Here is a 17943-nt window from a genome sequence, read left to right as displayed (position 1 = left end):
GTTGGTTTAAATATATATGTATATATGTATGTATTATCTAAAGCTCAGGCTGGCCCCAAACTCATTATCATCCCGCCTCAGCTTCCAAGAGAATAGATTTTTAGATGTTTGCCACTCTACCAAGCCAGTTAGTTCTTACTTTAGTCCACAACAACATTGGAGCAAGAGACCATGTTGTGCTCCTTATCCCTCACCTCTAAAATCATGTGTCTTGGAGGTGCTGCTGCTTTCCCTACCTCATGCAGTTAGGAGCTGTACGTGATGAGAGGTAGTGATGAAGAAGCCAGAGCTGCAGGCCCTCTGAGAAGCAGCTGGCCAAGGAAAGGGGAGACGTGAGCATTCTCTTGCCAGCTCTGTCAGCATTTTCTGCTTTGAGCTTTGTCATTTCCCTCTGAGCTTTTTTCCTTGGCAGCCTTGTGGGCAGCCAGTCCATTCATTCCATAGGTGAGCCCTCTAGTACCATGGATCATAACCCTCCACAGATACCTACCATTATACCAGGGTAAGTGAGGGCTACCCAAGACTACATGGCCTTCCTCCTGACTTTGGAAAGGTTGAAATGTTATAGAGCAGAAGGTTCTATTGAGAACGGTAAAAATAGATCTCCTAAATGCTGAACTGTATAGTAGAATACAACTATCTGTGTATTCTGGCTGCTCTAGGGACTTTTCTAGCACTAACATTGCCCCAACCCCAAATTAATAGTTATTTATATCTACTCAACCTTCACTCCCCTGAGACCCTCATCTGCACTTACATTTTAGACCAGACTCTGAACCGTCGTGCACCCCAGTGGGAGTCATGCTTTGAAAGCCATTTTAATAAATATCAGAAACAGTTATCCTTCCTAACTCCCTAGCTTGCCTAGAGCAATTTCAGCCTGCCAGTCATCCTGAACCTTGAATTTTTTTCTTTTTCTTTTTTCTTTTCTTTCTTTCTTTTTCTTTTTTTTTCTTTTTTTTTTTTGTAGCTAGGAATTTTTTTAACAGTACAATCTGGCAATTACAGGTAACTTTGGGTGCCTTTGGACATGAAGAGGAGGTCATCTCTAATCCACTGTCTCCAAGAGTGATTAAGAACATTATCTATTATAAGTGTAATACCCATGATGAACGGGAGGCAGTCATTCAGCAAGAACTGGTCATCCATATTGGCTGGATCATCTCCAATAGCCCCGAGTTGTTCAGTGGCATGCTGAAAATACGAATTGGGTAAGTGCTTTGATTTGCATAGAGACTTAACTCAAGTGGTCCTCCAGCTGATCCGGACTTCACATGGAAAGCCAGTGTCTGTGGATTCTTAGGACAGTGCCCCTTTCTTCCGTCCTATGGGAGTAGCATCAGGTGGTTTAAAGAACGAATTCCAGTGGCCTAAAAGAATCCACACCTGTATGTACTTCCCAAGTAAAAATAGCAATGAAATCAAATGCCAAGGATTTCAACAGTTATAGCACATAAAAATAAATAAATAAATAAGCAAATACTTGTGAAAATTCTTAAAAATAAAATGGATGAGCCATGATAGGAAAATGTTTTTTTTTTCAGCAAAACCATGTCAGAAGACATGATACAGTAAGAAATTGGCATTTTAAGGATACTCTGCATGTGTTTTCTACTGAACTCTATTGTTGAATTGCTGCTATTGTAAACTTAGATTAAAAAACTGAAAGTAAGGTACTGGTGGTTCCAAATGTCCCTAACTGACGGGGTTAACCCCAATGGGGTTTGCCTGTTCCAGTATAGGGGCATGTGGATTAGAAATTTTGGTAGGAAGAATAGATATATGAAAGAAATACAGAGACATAGGATAGAGCCAGGAGGACAATCCAGTGAATACTGAATATGCCCGCATTTATTCTCCATATGCTTATATATCCCAGTCCAAAAAGGGGGAGAGAAGGCAAAAGACTGTTTTAACATGATACAAAGAACAAACAGAGCAATTACCTGCTTCAGTATTTGATACATAAAGCCACTATGTCCTAAGTTAAGCATTTTATTGTTAAGGCAACATCAAGTACCCTCTAGGTAGTCACTCCCTGGGTCAAACCTGCTGTCAAGTCCTTGAAGAAGGTGAATAGGCTTGAATTCTTTGCCCTTTAGTCAGGGTGGGACGGATCTACCTCTGTGGGCCTTCTCAATACTTAAAACACCAAGTAACCACATCCTAGATCAAGATATCTTGTTTGTAGCCACACCTTAAGTCAGACCTCTTGTCCTCTCGTCAATAACTTTGAAAAAGCAAGAGTAGGCTCAAGCTCTCTGACTTTCATACCTAACCAAGAGTCTTTTTGGTAAGTGTAAGTAGGGTGATGAGCTCTGTGGCCCTACTCCTTTACAGCTCTGTAGCCCTGGAGGGTGCTGGGCCTTCCCAACCTTCCTCCACATCATCCTCAGTGCTCTATGGAAGAAGGAAATGCTTCAAAAACTATGGCAACCCATAAAGTGTATTATAAGTGGCATATAAATACACCCTTACCCAAACAGATAGATCATATCCAAACACATAGAATAACAAATGTTGGAAAGAATATACATTCTCTATTTGTTGAGTACGAATGCATGGGTGTGTAAGTATAAATAAGGACACTGTTTCTGCTCTGCTTGACCCTAGATTGTTGATTTAAAAAAAAATCTTTGCAATTTCTCATATTAATTTCTTCTTGAAATAAGCAATTTTTACCTTTATACTTGTGTGTGAGAGAGAGAGAAAGAGAGACAGAGATGGTTTCCCCATTCCACCATGTAGGTCTCAGGGACTGAGCTAAGGCTGTCAAGTTTGGTAGCAAGTGCCTTTATTATATTTTCCTTTGTATCATTTATTGCTTTCCAGCTTCTTAGTTTTTATTTCAGACAGCTACCAAAGTGTAGACACTCATTCGGTAATAGCTACTTGTCCTTCCTCTCTGCAACACCATGAGTATACTGTAAGTTATCAATTCTTTGTCTATGATTAGACAGACCAGTAGCTAGGACCTATACTCCTGCTACCCAGAGTCATGAGGAAGTATGATATTACCCATCGCTGGTCCAGATAAAGATTTGAAGTGTGGTTGCCATTAAACTCAGGTTGATTTCACACCATCATGACACTATACATTGAGAATGTCTAAGGTTATAATGAAACATAAAAAAATTGAGATTTTACACCTTTACTTATGAGACAAGAAATGCAGATGAATTGAAACTAATTCTAAGTCCCCGTTCTGCTTCAAGAGATAGAGTAAGGCTGTCTTAAAAGTTGGAGTTCTTAGAGTAAGCTTTTCTGTCCTTCTGATACTGGAAATTACCTCTGGCAAAGGAGACTTTTGTCATGTTAACCACACTTAAAAAAAAAAAAACAAAACAAAACTGTAAAATGCAAATCTTTCTGCTATCTATATTGTCTAAATCTAGATCTATATTGTCTTAATCGAACTATAAGAAGAGCTTAAAATGATTTATCTGGCCATATTTTCAAGGTCACTATTTGTACTTAAAAGCAACAGTTTCCTGGTGTAACAGGGAGTTCTGATCTGTCAGCTGGCAGGAGTCTTCACTCAGGGGACGTTTTCCTCTCTGGGCCTCCAGTTTACATGTTAATCTGCTAGAGTCTTCACACTGGTGGCTTTTCCTTCCGGGACTCCAGTTTACATGTTTGTCTTTTTTTATTTACCTCATGCTCAAGAAGTTTTTACTAAGATCTCTACTCCTTTAGGTGACCGCCCTCCCCTGTACACACCTTTAACGGTTGCCTGCTGGCACAAACATATGTTTCGTTATAAATTAGGTCCTGGAACATTTTTGATTAGCTTAAAATTGGTGAACAAATTATTCACACAGTTTTTCAAGGCCAAATTCTTTGTAAATTATTGAACCTGTAGCTGCTTCGAAGATATTCATTAATTGTAGGATTTTTTTTTTTTAAATGGAAGATTTAAAGTGAAATTACCTGGCGCTAGTGAGAAGGAAACATGGAACACACACAAAGCTGTTTAGGAGTTATTAGAGGGGGTGGAGAGAGAGCATGCAGCTTTTAAAAGCTGCCTTGCGTGTGCTCACAGAGGGTTGACATGACTACATCATATGCAGATGACGGGGCTCACGCATGCGAACAAGGGCTTAGCTGAGTCATACATGGATGATGCAACCACACCGCACGTGGGTCACGTGGGGGCCCTTTAACATCCCCAGGCCATTAGACACTTCTGCCTGAGGGCTTGTCCGCACATTTATGGCCCTAGAACCCGGAAGTATCAGCCTTATTGTGGCTGAAATCATAACATAAAGAAAGTAATTTTTTGATTATTTAGATGATGGTAGCATCTCAGATGGGTATTCTTGTCCTAAATTTTTCAGTTATTTTCTTTTAATGTTAATATTCTTGAAATGCCAGTATCCACTAGGCTGGGCTGAATGCATGTGCTTTAATCCTGTTACTTCTTATCCTCAATTCCCACAGGCTGCCCACACTTTTATCTGTGCTTTAACCTTCCCGAGTCTTCTCCAAGGTTTCTTGATTCGCATCACACATTGCCCCAGCTGCCCCAGGAGCCCAGTGTTTTCTCCCCTCTCCAAGGCTAATCCTGCTGGTGAGGCCTCTTCAGCTTTCCTGTGAAGAGAATCAGTGTGCTCACAGGGATGCTACCCTAGCCTTATAATGATTTGATTTGCTGTCTCATTATTGATTTGTGTGCCAGCCTTCATGTTAAAATAGATCAAGTTCCTGACAGGCCATTACTGTAAAGACCTGCAATCAACTGCTTTCTACTGTAGGCCTGTCAGTCAGGCTTTATAGGAGAAACCCCGGGGGATGTGTGCTATCAGGCCTTTCTCAGCTTGCCTTTCCTGTTGCCTTGGCATTCTGTAAGCAACTGTGACCCAGGTGAATCCTGTCTGATGTCCAAGGAGGCCGCTGTAGATCACATATTTGCTGCTCAGAGAAGGCCACCAGTGTCAAAGATTAGCATTGCTAGGGCAAGGGAAGAGAGTTGCTGCTTGCAAACCCAAGTTCATTAGCATCATTTTGGTACCTTTTTTTTTATATTTATTTATTTATTATGTATACAATACTCTGTCTGTGTGTATGTCTGCAGGCCAGAAGAGGGCACCAGACCTCACCACAGATGGTTGTGAGCCACCACGTGGTTGCTGGGAATTGAACTCAGGACCTTTGGAAGAGCAAGCAATGCTCTTAACCACTGAGCCCTTTGGTACCTTTGATTTGAAGAACCTTTGTTGGGAGGTGAGGAAATGAGGTGACAACTGCCCCACCCCTGTTACGTTGATTAGGTTTGGGACAAAGGGAAGGAGTCACGGGGTGGGGTGGGGGGTTCCAGTTTTGTAACCAGAAGCTCAGTTGCTTCAGCAAACTGTTACACTTTCTACATTAGTATAACTTCGCCACTTCCTGTTCCCTGGAATCTTAGACATCTTGGGCTGCCATAGTAAAATCTCACAGGTAAAGTGACTTAAATAGTCAGATTTAATTTTCTCACTGTCTGGAAGTTCAGGGTTGATCTGGCTCTGGTGAAGAGTCTCCCAGTAGCCAGATACTCTCTCACTAATGTTGCTGGGAACTCAACTAATCCTAGTACCTCCAAAGGCCCTGGCTCCAGGTGTGCTTCCACTGGGACCAGGGCTTCAAGACAGGGATTTAAAGGGGTAGTGTTACAGCATAGCAAACAGCATGGTTTAAGAGACTGACAGTGTGGACAGTCATTTACTACGCTGTTTAAGCACAAATGTCAGTCCTTATTCTCTTGAAATAATATGCAAACAATTGCTAACATGGTTTCTTGCCCGGGACCAGGACTGTTATTTCTGGCTTGTGTTTTCAGAAGGCGTCAGCTGAGTGTTTTGGGCGGTGTCACTTACCTATGCTCTTTTCACTGCGCGCCTTGAGGAGGGCGAGCTGTTGAATAGCATGCTGACACATCAAGTGGTGCCCTTCGCTCACTCACCACAGGGGTGTGTGTGTTCAGAGGCAAGCGTGTTGTCTGGACAGTTCTGGAGAACTCCTCCAGCTGTCCTTAGGGAGGACTTTCTCATCCTCCAGCCATCCGTGAAACGTCTGAAGCTTGATCCGTCAGTCATGTGTGCCTGCCACTTTCTCGTCTGCTCATTGGCAAATTGAACGTGTCTGGTTCTTCAGGCAGCGGTCCAGAGATAAGCATCATTCTCCTGACCTCCCATACTTTTCTCTTTTTCTTTCCCCCACTTTGGGAATTAAATGCTCTTATTGCTGGAATTGCCACATCCTTTGTGACCTTGGCAATGGGAATGAAGACAAGAAGTAGAGACTCCTGTGGACTTTTAAACTATTAGTAGTCCTGGATAAAATGTCTCTTGACCTTCTCCTTTAAGTAAGCTCCTTTATTATTCCTTTCCCATTGGCATTTGATTGTTACAGTGGTACTGAGTCTCAACCTTCTGATCTTCACAGTGTCACACTGGGTAATTTGCTTTCTCTGAGTCTGACACTGTCCTTAGTACTTTATGCGCAATGTTGTTTCCTGTTTTTATTTTAGTCTTTCTAAAAATTGATATAAAAATTAGTCTTTACTAACATTTTTATGATTCTTTAGACTTTCAAAGGGCCTTTTAAAATATATATGGCCTTATTTATTGTACAGTATAGTCAGTTAGATGAGAAATAGTAACATCCCCGTTTGAAAAGTAACTCAACAGTAGGGCACAGTTAGTAAGTGATGGGTTTTGTTATTGTTTTAGTTTTCATTCTTTAACTGGAGCTGTGTTTTTAAAACTTATTTATTTTAATTCTTTGACAGTTTTATACATTTGAATAATAAATTTGGGTCATTTGCACACATACTCCCCCATACATTCTTTCACCCCCACCCCTCCTGCTGAAACTCTTCTGCACAAGCAGCCCAGTCCTACTCTGGTGTCATTCTTCCTCCTCCAGCAGCCCTTCCTCCTCCTGCTGCTGCCCCCTCCTCCTACTGCTCCTCTTCCTGCTACCCCTCCTCTTCCTGCTACCCCTCCTCCTCCTGCTGACCCTCCTCCTCTTCCTCCTTCTTCTCCCCCACTGAGTTTAATTAAGTTGCTTACTTAATTATGAGCATTGATGGAATGTTTGCTGAAACATGAACAACTTAACAACAGCAACACCACTAAAGAAAATGAAACCCCCTGCTGGTGTGGTGTCGTACACCTTTAATTCCAGCATTCAAGGCAAATCAGGCAAGTCTCTGAGTTTGAGGTCAGGCTGGTCTACATAGTGAGACCCATGACAACTAGAGCTTCATAGTGAGATCCCTTGTCAAAAGAAGGAGGAGGAAGAAGAGGAGGAGGAGGAGGAGGAGGAGGAGAAGGAGAAGGAGGAGGAAGAGAAGGAGGAGGAGGAGGAGGAGGAAGAAGAAGAAGAAGAAGAAGAAGAAGAAGAAGAAGAAGAAGAAGAAGAAGAAGAAGAAGAAGAAGAGAAAAAAGAGAGAAAAGAAAGAAAAAACCATCCCGTGCCCATTAATGATCAGTAATCCTCAGGAGCAGGGGTTGGACCTCATGAGCTGCTCTCCCGTTTGTGATGAAATAATAACATCATTAGTTTATGGGTACAGACTTAGTGTTTAGAAGACAGTTTGACAACGTGTCCATTTGCAAAGCAACAGTAGTAAGTTCTTCATGAGGGCTGTGATCTCCTTAGTCTTGGACTCTTATCTTAGCTAGGATTTTTTTTATCGTTTTATTGAGCTATGCATTTTTCTCTGCTCCCCCTTCCTTCCCTCATCCCTTCTGCCCTTTCCCGTGTCCCCCACACTCCCAATTTACTCAGGAGATATTATCTTTTTCTCCTTCCTATGTAGACCTAGTATGTCGTCTCTCTTAGGGTTCTCTTTGCTGTCTGGGATTGTGGATTGTAGGCTGGTTTTTCTTTTTGTATGTCTAAAAGCCACTTATGAGTGAGTACATATTATATTAGTCTTTCTGGTTCTGAGTTACCTCATTCAATATGTTTTTTTCTAGATCCATCTATTTGCCTGCAAATTTCAAAATGTCATTATTTTTTTTACCACTACGTAGTATACCATTGTGTATATGTACCACATTTTCTTTATCCATTATTGAGTTGAGGGGCATCTAGGTTGTTTCACTATTACAAACAATGCTGCTGTGAACATAGTTGAGCACATATCCTTGTGGTGTGATTGAGCATCATTTGGGTATATACCCAATAGTGTTATTGCTGGGTCTTGAGGTAGATTGTTTCCTAATTATCTGAGAAATAGCCATACTGATTTTCAAAGGGATTGTACAAATTCTCATTCCTACCAGTAATGGAGGAGTGTTCCCCTTACTCCACATCCTCTCCAGCATAAGCTGTCATCAGTGTTTTTGATCTTGGCCATTCTGACAGGTATAAGATGAAATCTCAGAGTTGTTTTGATTTGCATTTCTCTGATTGCTAAAGATGTTGAGCATTTCCTTAAGTGTCTTTCCGCTATTTGAGATTAGTCTTTTGAGAGTTCTCTGTTTAGGTCTGTACCACATTTTTGTATTGGATTATTTGTTCTTTTGATGTCAAGTTTCTTGAGGTTTTTTTTTTTTTTTTGTATATTTTAGAGATCATTCCTGTCTGATGTGGGGTTGGTAAAGTTTTTTTTCCCATTCTATTGGCTGCTGTTTTGTCTTGCTGATCATGTCCTTTGCTTTACAGAAGTTTCTCAGTTTCAGGATGTCCCACTTATTAATTGTTGCTCTCAGTGTCTATACTACTTAGGGTTTCTATTGCTGTGAAGAGACACTGTGACCATGGCAACTGTTATTAAAAAACAAACATTTAATTGGGACTGGCTTGCAGTTCAGAGGTCTAGCCCATTATTGTGGTGGGAAGCATGGCAACACACAAGCAGACATAGTGCTGGAGAAGGAGCTGAGAGTCCTGCATTTTGATCCACAGGCAACAAGAAGTAACCTGAGACACACTTCCTCCAGCAATGCCACACCTACCCCAACAAGGCTATACCTCCTAATATAGTGCCACTAATGAGCTTATGGGGGCCAGTTACATTCAAATTATCACATTCCACTCCCTGACCCTTGTGGCCTTGTAACAGTATCTTAATGCAAAATGTATTTAGTCCAACTTCAGAAGTTCCCATAGTCTATCACAGTCTCAACAATGAGAGTACACTTTTCTTTCCTGGCAACCCAGACCTGAATAATCACACAGAAACTATATTAATTACAACACTGTTCAGCCAATGACTCAGGCATATTTCTAGGTAACTCTTACATCTTGAATTACCCATTTTATTCATCTGTGTATTGCCACAATACTGTGGCTTACTAGAAAGGTTCTGAGTCCTCCTTCGGCAGCTATGTGGTGTCTCTTGACTCCATCTTTTCTTTCTCTATTTTTTTTTTTTTTTTTTTTGCTCAGATTTCCTGCCTGGCTTTGCTTTGCTAAGCCATTAGCCAAAACAGCTTCTTTAATAACCAATGGTAATAAAACATATTCAGTCATACAGAGGGGAATCCCACATCAACTTCTGGTGTATAATGCCACAGGATATACTTTAACATTCCAGAATGTAGGGAAGGTAGCACAGTGAGGAATTGCTGGACCAAAGCAAGTCTGGAAACCATCTTGACAAACTCCAAACTCTGCATCTCCATATCTGATGTCAAAAACTCTTCAGAGCTCCAACTCCTTTCAACTTTATTAACTATAACACACTTCTCTCTTTTGGATTGGTTCCACTGCCTGTTAGCAGCTTTCCTTGGCAGGTATCCCAAGATTCTGGTGTCTCCAATATCTTGGGGTCTACCAGGCAACCCAGACTTTACCTCCTCAGCTTCATGCAATGGCCTCTCTTGGCCTCCATTCCAGGACACCCTTGATGCATGCCTGATTCAGCAGCTTTCCTTAATCATGGAGGAATATTACACAGCCCCTTTTTCTGTCCTAAAAACCAGAACCATGTGGCCAAAGCTATCAAGTTCTACTATTTGTTGGAGCTGGAACATGCCCCCTCATTGAATTACCTCTTCACCAGCTTTCTATTTTCCATTGTTACCTTCACTGCCTAAGCTTGGCAGGAGGCATAGCACCACACAGGCAAGACGTGGTGCTGGAGAGATAGCTGAGAGTTCCACATCTTGATCTGCAGGAAGTGAACTGAGACAAACTTCCTCTAACAATGCCACTCCCTGTGAGCGTTGGGGGCCAATTACCTCCAAACTCCCATAGCTCTTGACCAGGTTTAAAGTAGCAGGTATGGCCTTCCTCCAGTGAGGCAGGCCTCATGTGCATTGCAAAAGTGCTTTGCCACCCATTCCCACAATAGCCAGGCCACCGTGCACCAGTGGACACATCTTGCCTGGCAGGCTGGTGTTGTACCCACAGAGTCCACAGCTGTGTGGAATTGCTGATGGCTTTTCTTTCCCAGGAGCCTCCATAGTACTTCAGGCATCATGAAAGCAAGTCAGCAGAGTGGAGATCTGCAGCTTGTCCCAGTATGATTTCTCTGTGTCCTGCAGCTGAAGTGTGTGGCGTCTTCAACATCTACCTCAATGGGCAACCAGGAGCAGTGACAATAGCCTATTTTATTCTGGAAGCTTCTGGGACATCCCAACCCACAACTCATAGGGAGGAAAACCACATCTGGCACTGGGGTTTTTGCTTAGTAACTTGTGGCCTCTGGGAAGAGCAGTATCCATTCATAGAAGGTGCTTCTGTTCAATTTTTTTAAACTATGTTTTTTAATCAGCTTACTCTAAAATAATAGGTTTACATAAAGGCATTTCTAACATGCTTAGTTTTGGTTAATCTTTCCCTTCAGCTTTTCCTCTCTCCTATTTCCATATCCTATCCTTGCTTAAGCCTCTCCATCCCCTAACTACTTCCATATTCTGTATATTCTTATTTGTCTCCGTCCCTAATCCGCCCTCTCTATTGACCCTTTCTTAGCTTCCTGACCTCTAAAGACACTACAAGTTAAATGTACAAGTCTCGGAGGTCAAAGGTAGGCTCTACAAATGAGAGCAGTCCAGTTGCATTTGTCTATCTGAGCCTGGGACTACTTCACTTGGTATATTTCCCAGTAATACCCATTTTCCTCAGAACTTCAGAGTTTCATTTTTCTTTGCACCTGAATAAAAAATCTAGTGTGTCAGTTACACGTGTGAGTGTGGCAGTCATCACATCTGCCGTTGAGTGTTTTGACATTCATTCCTGAGTATCTTAGAGAGAAGGAGTAATCATTTTGAAAGGGGTTTGTAGCCAAACATGGTGGCTCACACCCGTAATATAAACACATGAGAGAATAAGACAGAAGATTATCACAAGTTCAGTGCCAGCTTGGTCTACAAAGGCCAACCTCAAAGTCTGTCACAAACATACATGCACACATACACACATACGTACATACATACACACATACATACATACATGCACACATACGTACATACATATATGGGGGAGGCATTCTATTTCAGTTGTTGTTCAATTCTGTTGATGGTTTGGTTTTTGTTTTGGTTTGATTCATGGTCTTACCATATAGCCCAGACTTGCCCCAAAGTCAGGGTTTTCCTACCTCTACTTTCTAAGCACCAAAAGTACTGTGTGTACCACTGCTCAACTAGCATGATTTCTTAATCACAGTGCTGTTATCAGACCCAAAATTAACATCACCAAACATCCAATTTCTAGCCCCCAAAAGACTTCCTGCCTCCTCTTTAAAACAAGGCCACACATGGCATTTTTAGTACATATCTGTAGTCATGCAGTCTAGAAGAGTACCTTCCACTCCATGGTTCTTTTTTTATCCCATTGGCTTTCTAAGAGACCAGAGTACAGATTTTCCATTGCATGGCTCAATAATGGGCCATTACTCTAAGCTACTATAAATATAAAATTTAGCATTAAAATGAAAGGAAAATAAAGTAGAATTATAAGTAACTTTAAGTTAAACTTATGTAGACTATAAAAAGAAAAGGTTCAGTCTGTTGAGAATTTTTTTAATTAAAATGTTTGCAACAATTTTATAAGGAACTTTAACATCAAAGCATCCAAAATGACTGTGTTCTTGTGACTGTTATGTTTGTATACCATTTTGGCAAATATAATCTCTAATACAGGCGGCGAACAAGTCAAGAAATTCTACTTTTTGCCAGATAGATAAACTTAGTTCAGTTTTCAGCTGATTTAAAGAAATACGCCAAGGTTTAGGACACATCAAGGAAGAGGGGGAAGGAAGAAAGAGCTGGAGGGTGGAGAGGCCGCTATGAAATGCTGTCTCTGGATGTGACATGGCCACTGGACTTGTGATTTCAGTGTAGCTGTGCACAGTTCCTGAACAATATCAAGCCACCCAAACCATGTTATCAGTCCACACTGCAACAGACAGCACTAATTGGGCTCACTAGGTCACCTGGACAAAACTGGACATGAGTGGGGATGGGAATGTGTTGGGGATGTCTGGAGGCAGTTGGGGTGGACAAAATCAAACCCTGTAATAATTTTTAGTGCATTGTTAACATCCTGTCCTTGTTTTCTGGGTTTTCCCTTACTGAAACAAAATATTTGAATCACTTTACAAAGACGAAACTTGTTTTGGCTCAGTGTTGAGGGTTTTTGTCCATAGTCAGTTGTCTCCATTGCTGTTGGGCCTGGGGCAAGCAGCACAACACAGCAGCGTCACTTGGCAGAGTAAATCTTGGCACTCAAGAGACACTAAGCAGAAAGGGAAGGGTCCCATCTTGGACATGATCCCATGACCAGAAAACCAGTCCGGGACCCTCCTTTTAAAGTTTCTACCAGTTCTCAGTCTTACGGAGTGCATCAGATGTGTGTGTGTGTGTGTGTGTGTGTGTGTGTGTGTGTGTGCATGTGTGTGTGTGCATGTGTGTGTGTGCATGTGGTGATGGGTTGGGGGTCAGATCCAAGTGAACAATTTGTTTCTCTCAAGCCAAGCATTTTATGGTGTGTACTCAAATTCCTGGTATCCAGAAAGAACAGCAGTAGGAGAGAGGAGAAGTGAGAATTGTCTTCATCTGAGACCACAGAGACTGGAAGTCACAGACCCGAGGCTCTTGGTCTGTGGCCTGTGGCTTGGCCCAGCACACAGGGACCTGCACCTTACCGATTGCATCTGTTGCTCACTGGGGTGGTTTTTCTCCCATCCTTTGCACTGAGGCATTAAACTCTTCCCACGAACGAGTGTCACTGGTGTTTTACAGACCAGCTTTGGCAGAAAGGACCGGATCTTTTGACTACATCGGCCTTAAGTTTTCACCTCTGTGCAAACCTAAGAGTGGTGGGTTGTTCTTCAAGGGGATACAGATGGAGAAAGACAGTCCTCTGTCTGGGGCAGTGACCTTTTCTGTAACACACTGCTGCAGTTAGGTTGCAGCTCACTGCCCCTTGTGTTCCAAACACAGGCACTTCTATGTTCCCACCAATCCCAAGTCAATGACTTCCGAGGTTAAAAAAGAAATTCGTATTTTTAGAAATCATCATTATTCTTGTCGTTCCCAGGAAGAGACTTTTATGTGATAGCGCGTCTCAGCCCTATCTTAAGAGGAATCATCTGTGGGCTGTTTGGTTGCAGCTTGTTTCCTGCAGCAGCTACAGACACAATTACAGGGCAATAGTGAGTCTGACCTGGAAGGAATCTAAGTCCTTAGCTTACCCCATGTCTTATACCTAATTGCATGTTTAAAAGCATCCTTAAGATTCTGATCAGGTCACAGTCTGGATGGAAGAAATATCAGTGATCCAGGAAACGGAAATGGCCTTTTCCGCATTCTGCTATGGATGCATCAGTGCTGTGAAGGGTGTTGCTGGAAGCAGCGTGAGGTGACTGCATTTGAAGAGTTCTCTGTTCTTGCTTCAGGTGGATCATCCATGCCATGGAGTATGAACTACAGATCCGCGGTGGAGATGAGCCAGCCGTGGACTTGTATCAGCTCTCGCCCAGTGAGGTTAAACAGCTACTCCTAGACATTCTCCAGCCTCAGCAGAGTGGAAGGTAACAGAGGCTTTTGTTTCCTGTAGACACGGAAAGACACAGCAACAGCCGATCTTTCAGCTGATATGGATAAGAAATTAGTATGACATCAGTAAGAAAATTTAGACGCCAGGCAGGGTGGCATATACCTATGATCCCAGAACTTATGATGCTAAGACAAAATGATTGTCTGGGCTTTCTGGTGAGTACCATGAGTCCCAGGCTGGCTAAAACAGAAGGAGGCTCAGCAGAACATGAGCCACCTTCCCAGCCAGACAGCATGGACACGGATGAATGAAATGTTTGGATTTATGATTCTGTGTTGATTTGCATTTTATGTTTTTTCCAGGTATAGTTTACAACACTCTTCTATTTTTTTATTATCTGTGCCCTATATAACACTTTATACAACTTTGATTAATTTTTTTCAGGAGCTTTATAGTATTTGGCATCTCCTCCCAGCACTTTGGCAGAAGAAACTGGGTTTAGTAGCATTATGTAGATGTGCTGCCTGACTCTGTCTCCCTAAGTAGACTATAAGCATCAGACATAAATCCTTCCATATACTTCACTTAGAAGAAAAACAAAACAAGTATTTGTGGATTGCCTTGAATTTAAATTTTTTTTTTTTTTTTTTTTTTTTTTTTTTTCGAGACAGGGTTTCTCTGTGGCTTTGGATCCTGTCCTGGAACTAGCTCTTGTAGACCAGGCTGGTCTCGAACTCACAGAGATCCGCCTGCCTCTGCCTCCCGAGTGCTGGGATTAAAGGCGTGCGCCACCACCAATTCCAGAACGAACAGTAGTATAATTATTTAGGCAAGTACTTATTTAGTGTGTTTGCTAAATACATTAAAGCATCCCCAAGATGACAAAGTTATATGCCTAGAAGATTCTAACTGGACTATCTACAAGAGAGGTTGTCTATTAAAGTGTGTATGTATGTGTGTGTGTATATATATGTACACATACATACATATATATAGAGAGAGAAATTATAGATTATAGATCTGTGCCTCACTGTCTTCTCTAACAATATATTTGAACAAACAGGTGAGTCTCCTTGTCATAGGACAGTTGACATTATAAGATGTTGGTTGTAAATGTAACGGCATCATAGTGACGTCCCAAGAGCCGTTTCCTGAGCTCCATGTGGAAAAACTAGCGAGAGAACTGGGAAACATAAACGAAAAGCTTTCTCCGATGGTTTTAACCGGGGCATAGCTTCTGTGAGTAAAACAGTGTGGTAACAGATGGCCCTGGGCAGGAAAGACGGCAGAGATGAGCCTTCCATAAACACACATTTGGGATCCACCACATGGGAACGTTGCCATCACAAGTCACTGCATCAAGAATGGACTTTTAAAATAAACTCTCTTCACAACTGGATCGCTGTTTGCAAACAGGTAAAATCAGATACTTGTTATGAGACCAAAACCACCTCCAAGTAGACTAGAGATCAGCATGTAAAGCATGGGACAGAGAAGACAACACCAGTGAATTTCTCTTTAACCTTGGTGTGGGAAAGACCTTAAGTAGGATTTAACCCAAAGGTAGGATGAGAACCTAGCAAAGCTTATCAGATTTTAAATAACATTTTTTTTAATGCAAGGCGAATCTCAAAAGAAAACCAAGAAACTGGACCCTAACATGTTCTGAAGAGTTAGTATCCAAGAATTCTTAAGAACTGAGAGATAACCACCCCAGATCAAAATGGAGGGGAACATGAACAATATGTATATTTTATAAAAATGGCCTTTGACTATTATAAAAAGATGCTCATATTAATATACAATTAGAGCCGTGTCTGGGGCATGCCAGGAGACTTCTTACCTGTCTCGGGGCCCAAGTTAGAGCATGTGGCGAGCATTTGCCAAGGCTGTGAAGAGAAGGAACTGCTGTGTAACTGGGGTACAACCCTGCTGGTGGGATTTGACATCAAAGAACTCTGCTTCAACCCAGGTCCTTTTAGTAATCTACAACATGAAAATGTGTGTGCATAAGATCATTGATTATATCATTGCTTATAATTGAAAATGTTAGTATTTCTACAACCTGACTTTTCATACACAAGAAATGATTGGAACATAATATGGTATGCTACACAATAGAGTACTGTGTGCCTTTGAAAAATGAAATTCTAAGATATATTGTAAGATGAAACAGCAAGGTGCAAAAGAATATCAGTTCTTAGTTTTAAAATGTATGCCTTCATTTGTGCAGAAGAAATACAGGAAGAATAAGTCAGAAGCTACTGCAGCTAGTGCTATTCGGGAAGGGTAAGAAGGAATGGGAATGGTGAAGCAGTTACAGCGTAACGGAATACGCACAGCGTAAGCCTGTCCCCACTGACCTCTGTGCATGGAACACCTCCTCTTAAGTGGCAGGGGTGTTATATGTGCCAAGAATTAAGTAAATGTATTAAAATCAGTCCATATGTGGAAGAGCCCATGGTAGAGCGGAAACCAACAAATAAGCCCAGCTCACACAGTGAGCACCACACTAAGGAGGGTGGCAAAGGCAGAGGCCGAGTCAAAGCATTCCTTTGGCTAGACGCCGAAAGTCTGAATAAGCCAAACCACACACAAACACTGCCTCCTGTTAAAGCTTGCTTCTCGCCAATGTTTGTTCACTAGCAGTCTGAATTTCCTGTATACAATAAGATTGAATAAATGAGTAAGTGTATTATGACTGAAAAGGAGATTCCTCACTGTTAGTGGCCATTCCTATGGGGGGCGGGGGTAAGGTTGATTTGAGTTGACAAACCAATATGAAGTCATGATTTTGCACTGGTAGATACAGAAATGAACATAGGTCTGTGTGTGCACATATGCATCCATGTGTTTCCTAGTTCTGTCTACTGAGAAGCCCTAGGAGCCGTGAAATTGCCACAGTAGTGAGCAAACCTGAAACAGTTGCGTTCTAAACATTGCAATGAAAGAATTGGCCCTTATTGGAGAAATGGTTGATTTCAGAGGAAGGCAGGAAAAAATACGAGGAAAAAAAAATGTAAGCCAGGAGCATCTTTGTGCCAGAAAGAAAAAAAAAATTTCAAAATACCACAGAGTTGTGCAGGTGGACACTAGAGAAACTGGAAGAGGCTCTCGGGACTCCAACTGAGATGTGGGTCTTTTTGTTTGTTTTTGTTTTCCCCAAATGTGTAACTAATCATTTGTGTAGAAGAAATACACATAGACTAGTAATAGATTATAAACAGATAAGCTGATAGAGATCAGTGAATGGGGGAGAAGGGACTCCGCCTTACAGCAGAACTAATTAAGTTCAGGTAGACGGTTGGGAACAGAAAATGATCACTGAGAAAATGCAGCAGTAGCTGCAGGCAAGAACCATTGCTAGAAGAAATGTGGAGTGAGAACTCTCACAGCCTCTGAGTATTTCTGTTCAACATCCGTACAGTAGCACAGGGAAAACAATTTTATATAGGGGACAAACCTGATGACTCCCTTAGCCCAGATGACGACATCGCTGGTGATAAGGCTTCACTTCCGTGTAGCCTCCTATGGGGCTGACCCTGTATCTTCCCGATGTTCTTGCCCAAAATGCATGATTTCACAAGAAACCCCCATAGAACCCAATCAGAGGAAAATCCTGAGACAGCAGATATTGCTAAGGTATGAGAGCTAAAAGCATAAATAAATGAGTAAAGAATTACCACAAATTCAAGGAGCCCCCAGGACATGGAAACTAAATGACACATGGCATCCTGAACTGGAGCCCACTTCCTGTTATTGTATGGCTTTTGATCTCTTGGTGCCAGTGGTTAAGCCATGATTATGTATGGTGGTAAGACTGGGAGAGGGCTTGAGCGAAGAGGCAGAAGAAATAGGCATTATATTTTTGTGACTTCTGTAAGTATAAAGTTTTCCATAATGAAGCAACAGTTTTAAAGGAGGCTGGAGAAATGATTCTGCCATTAAGAGCACTGGCTGCTCCTCCAGATGACCTGACTCCATTCCCAGCACCCACATGGTAGC

General features: G+C 41.8%; 1 protein-coding gene across 7 annotated transcripts in view; it reads left to right on the top strand.

Moving 5' to 3' along the window:
- Positions 1-17943, top strand: part of Phkb (phosphorylase kinase regulatory subunit beta) — a 175867-nt gene that overhangs the window by 141940 nt on the left and 15984 nt on the right. For all 7 annotated transcript variants that reach the window (XM_038312372.2, XM_038312371.2, XM_038312376.2 and 4 more), the window contains 2 exons: positions 1009-1211; positions 13838-13972. In XM_038312372.2, coding sequence (XP_038168300.1) covers positions 1009-1211; positions 13838-13972 — 338 coding nt within the window. The remainder of the gene's footprint in view (positions 1-1008; positions 1212-13837; positions 13973-17943) is intronic.

The sequence above is a fragment of the Arvicola amphibius genome, chromosome 15, assembly GCF_903992535.2.
Source record: "Arvicola amphibius chromosome 15, mArvAmp1.2, whole genome shotgun sequence".
NCBI classification, from domain to species: domain Eukaryota; kingdom Metazoa; phylum Chordata; class Mammalia; order Rodentia; family Cricetidae; genus Arvicola; species Arvicola amphibius.
The sequence above is the reverse complement of the archived record's forward strand: the minus strand, read 5'-3'. Positions and strand labels throughout refer to the sequence as shown.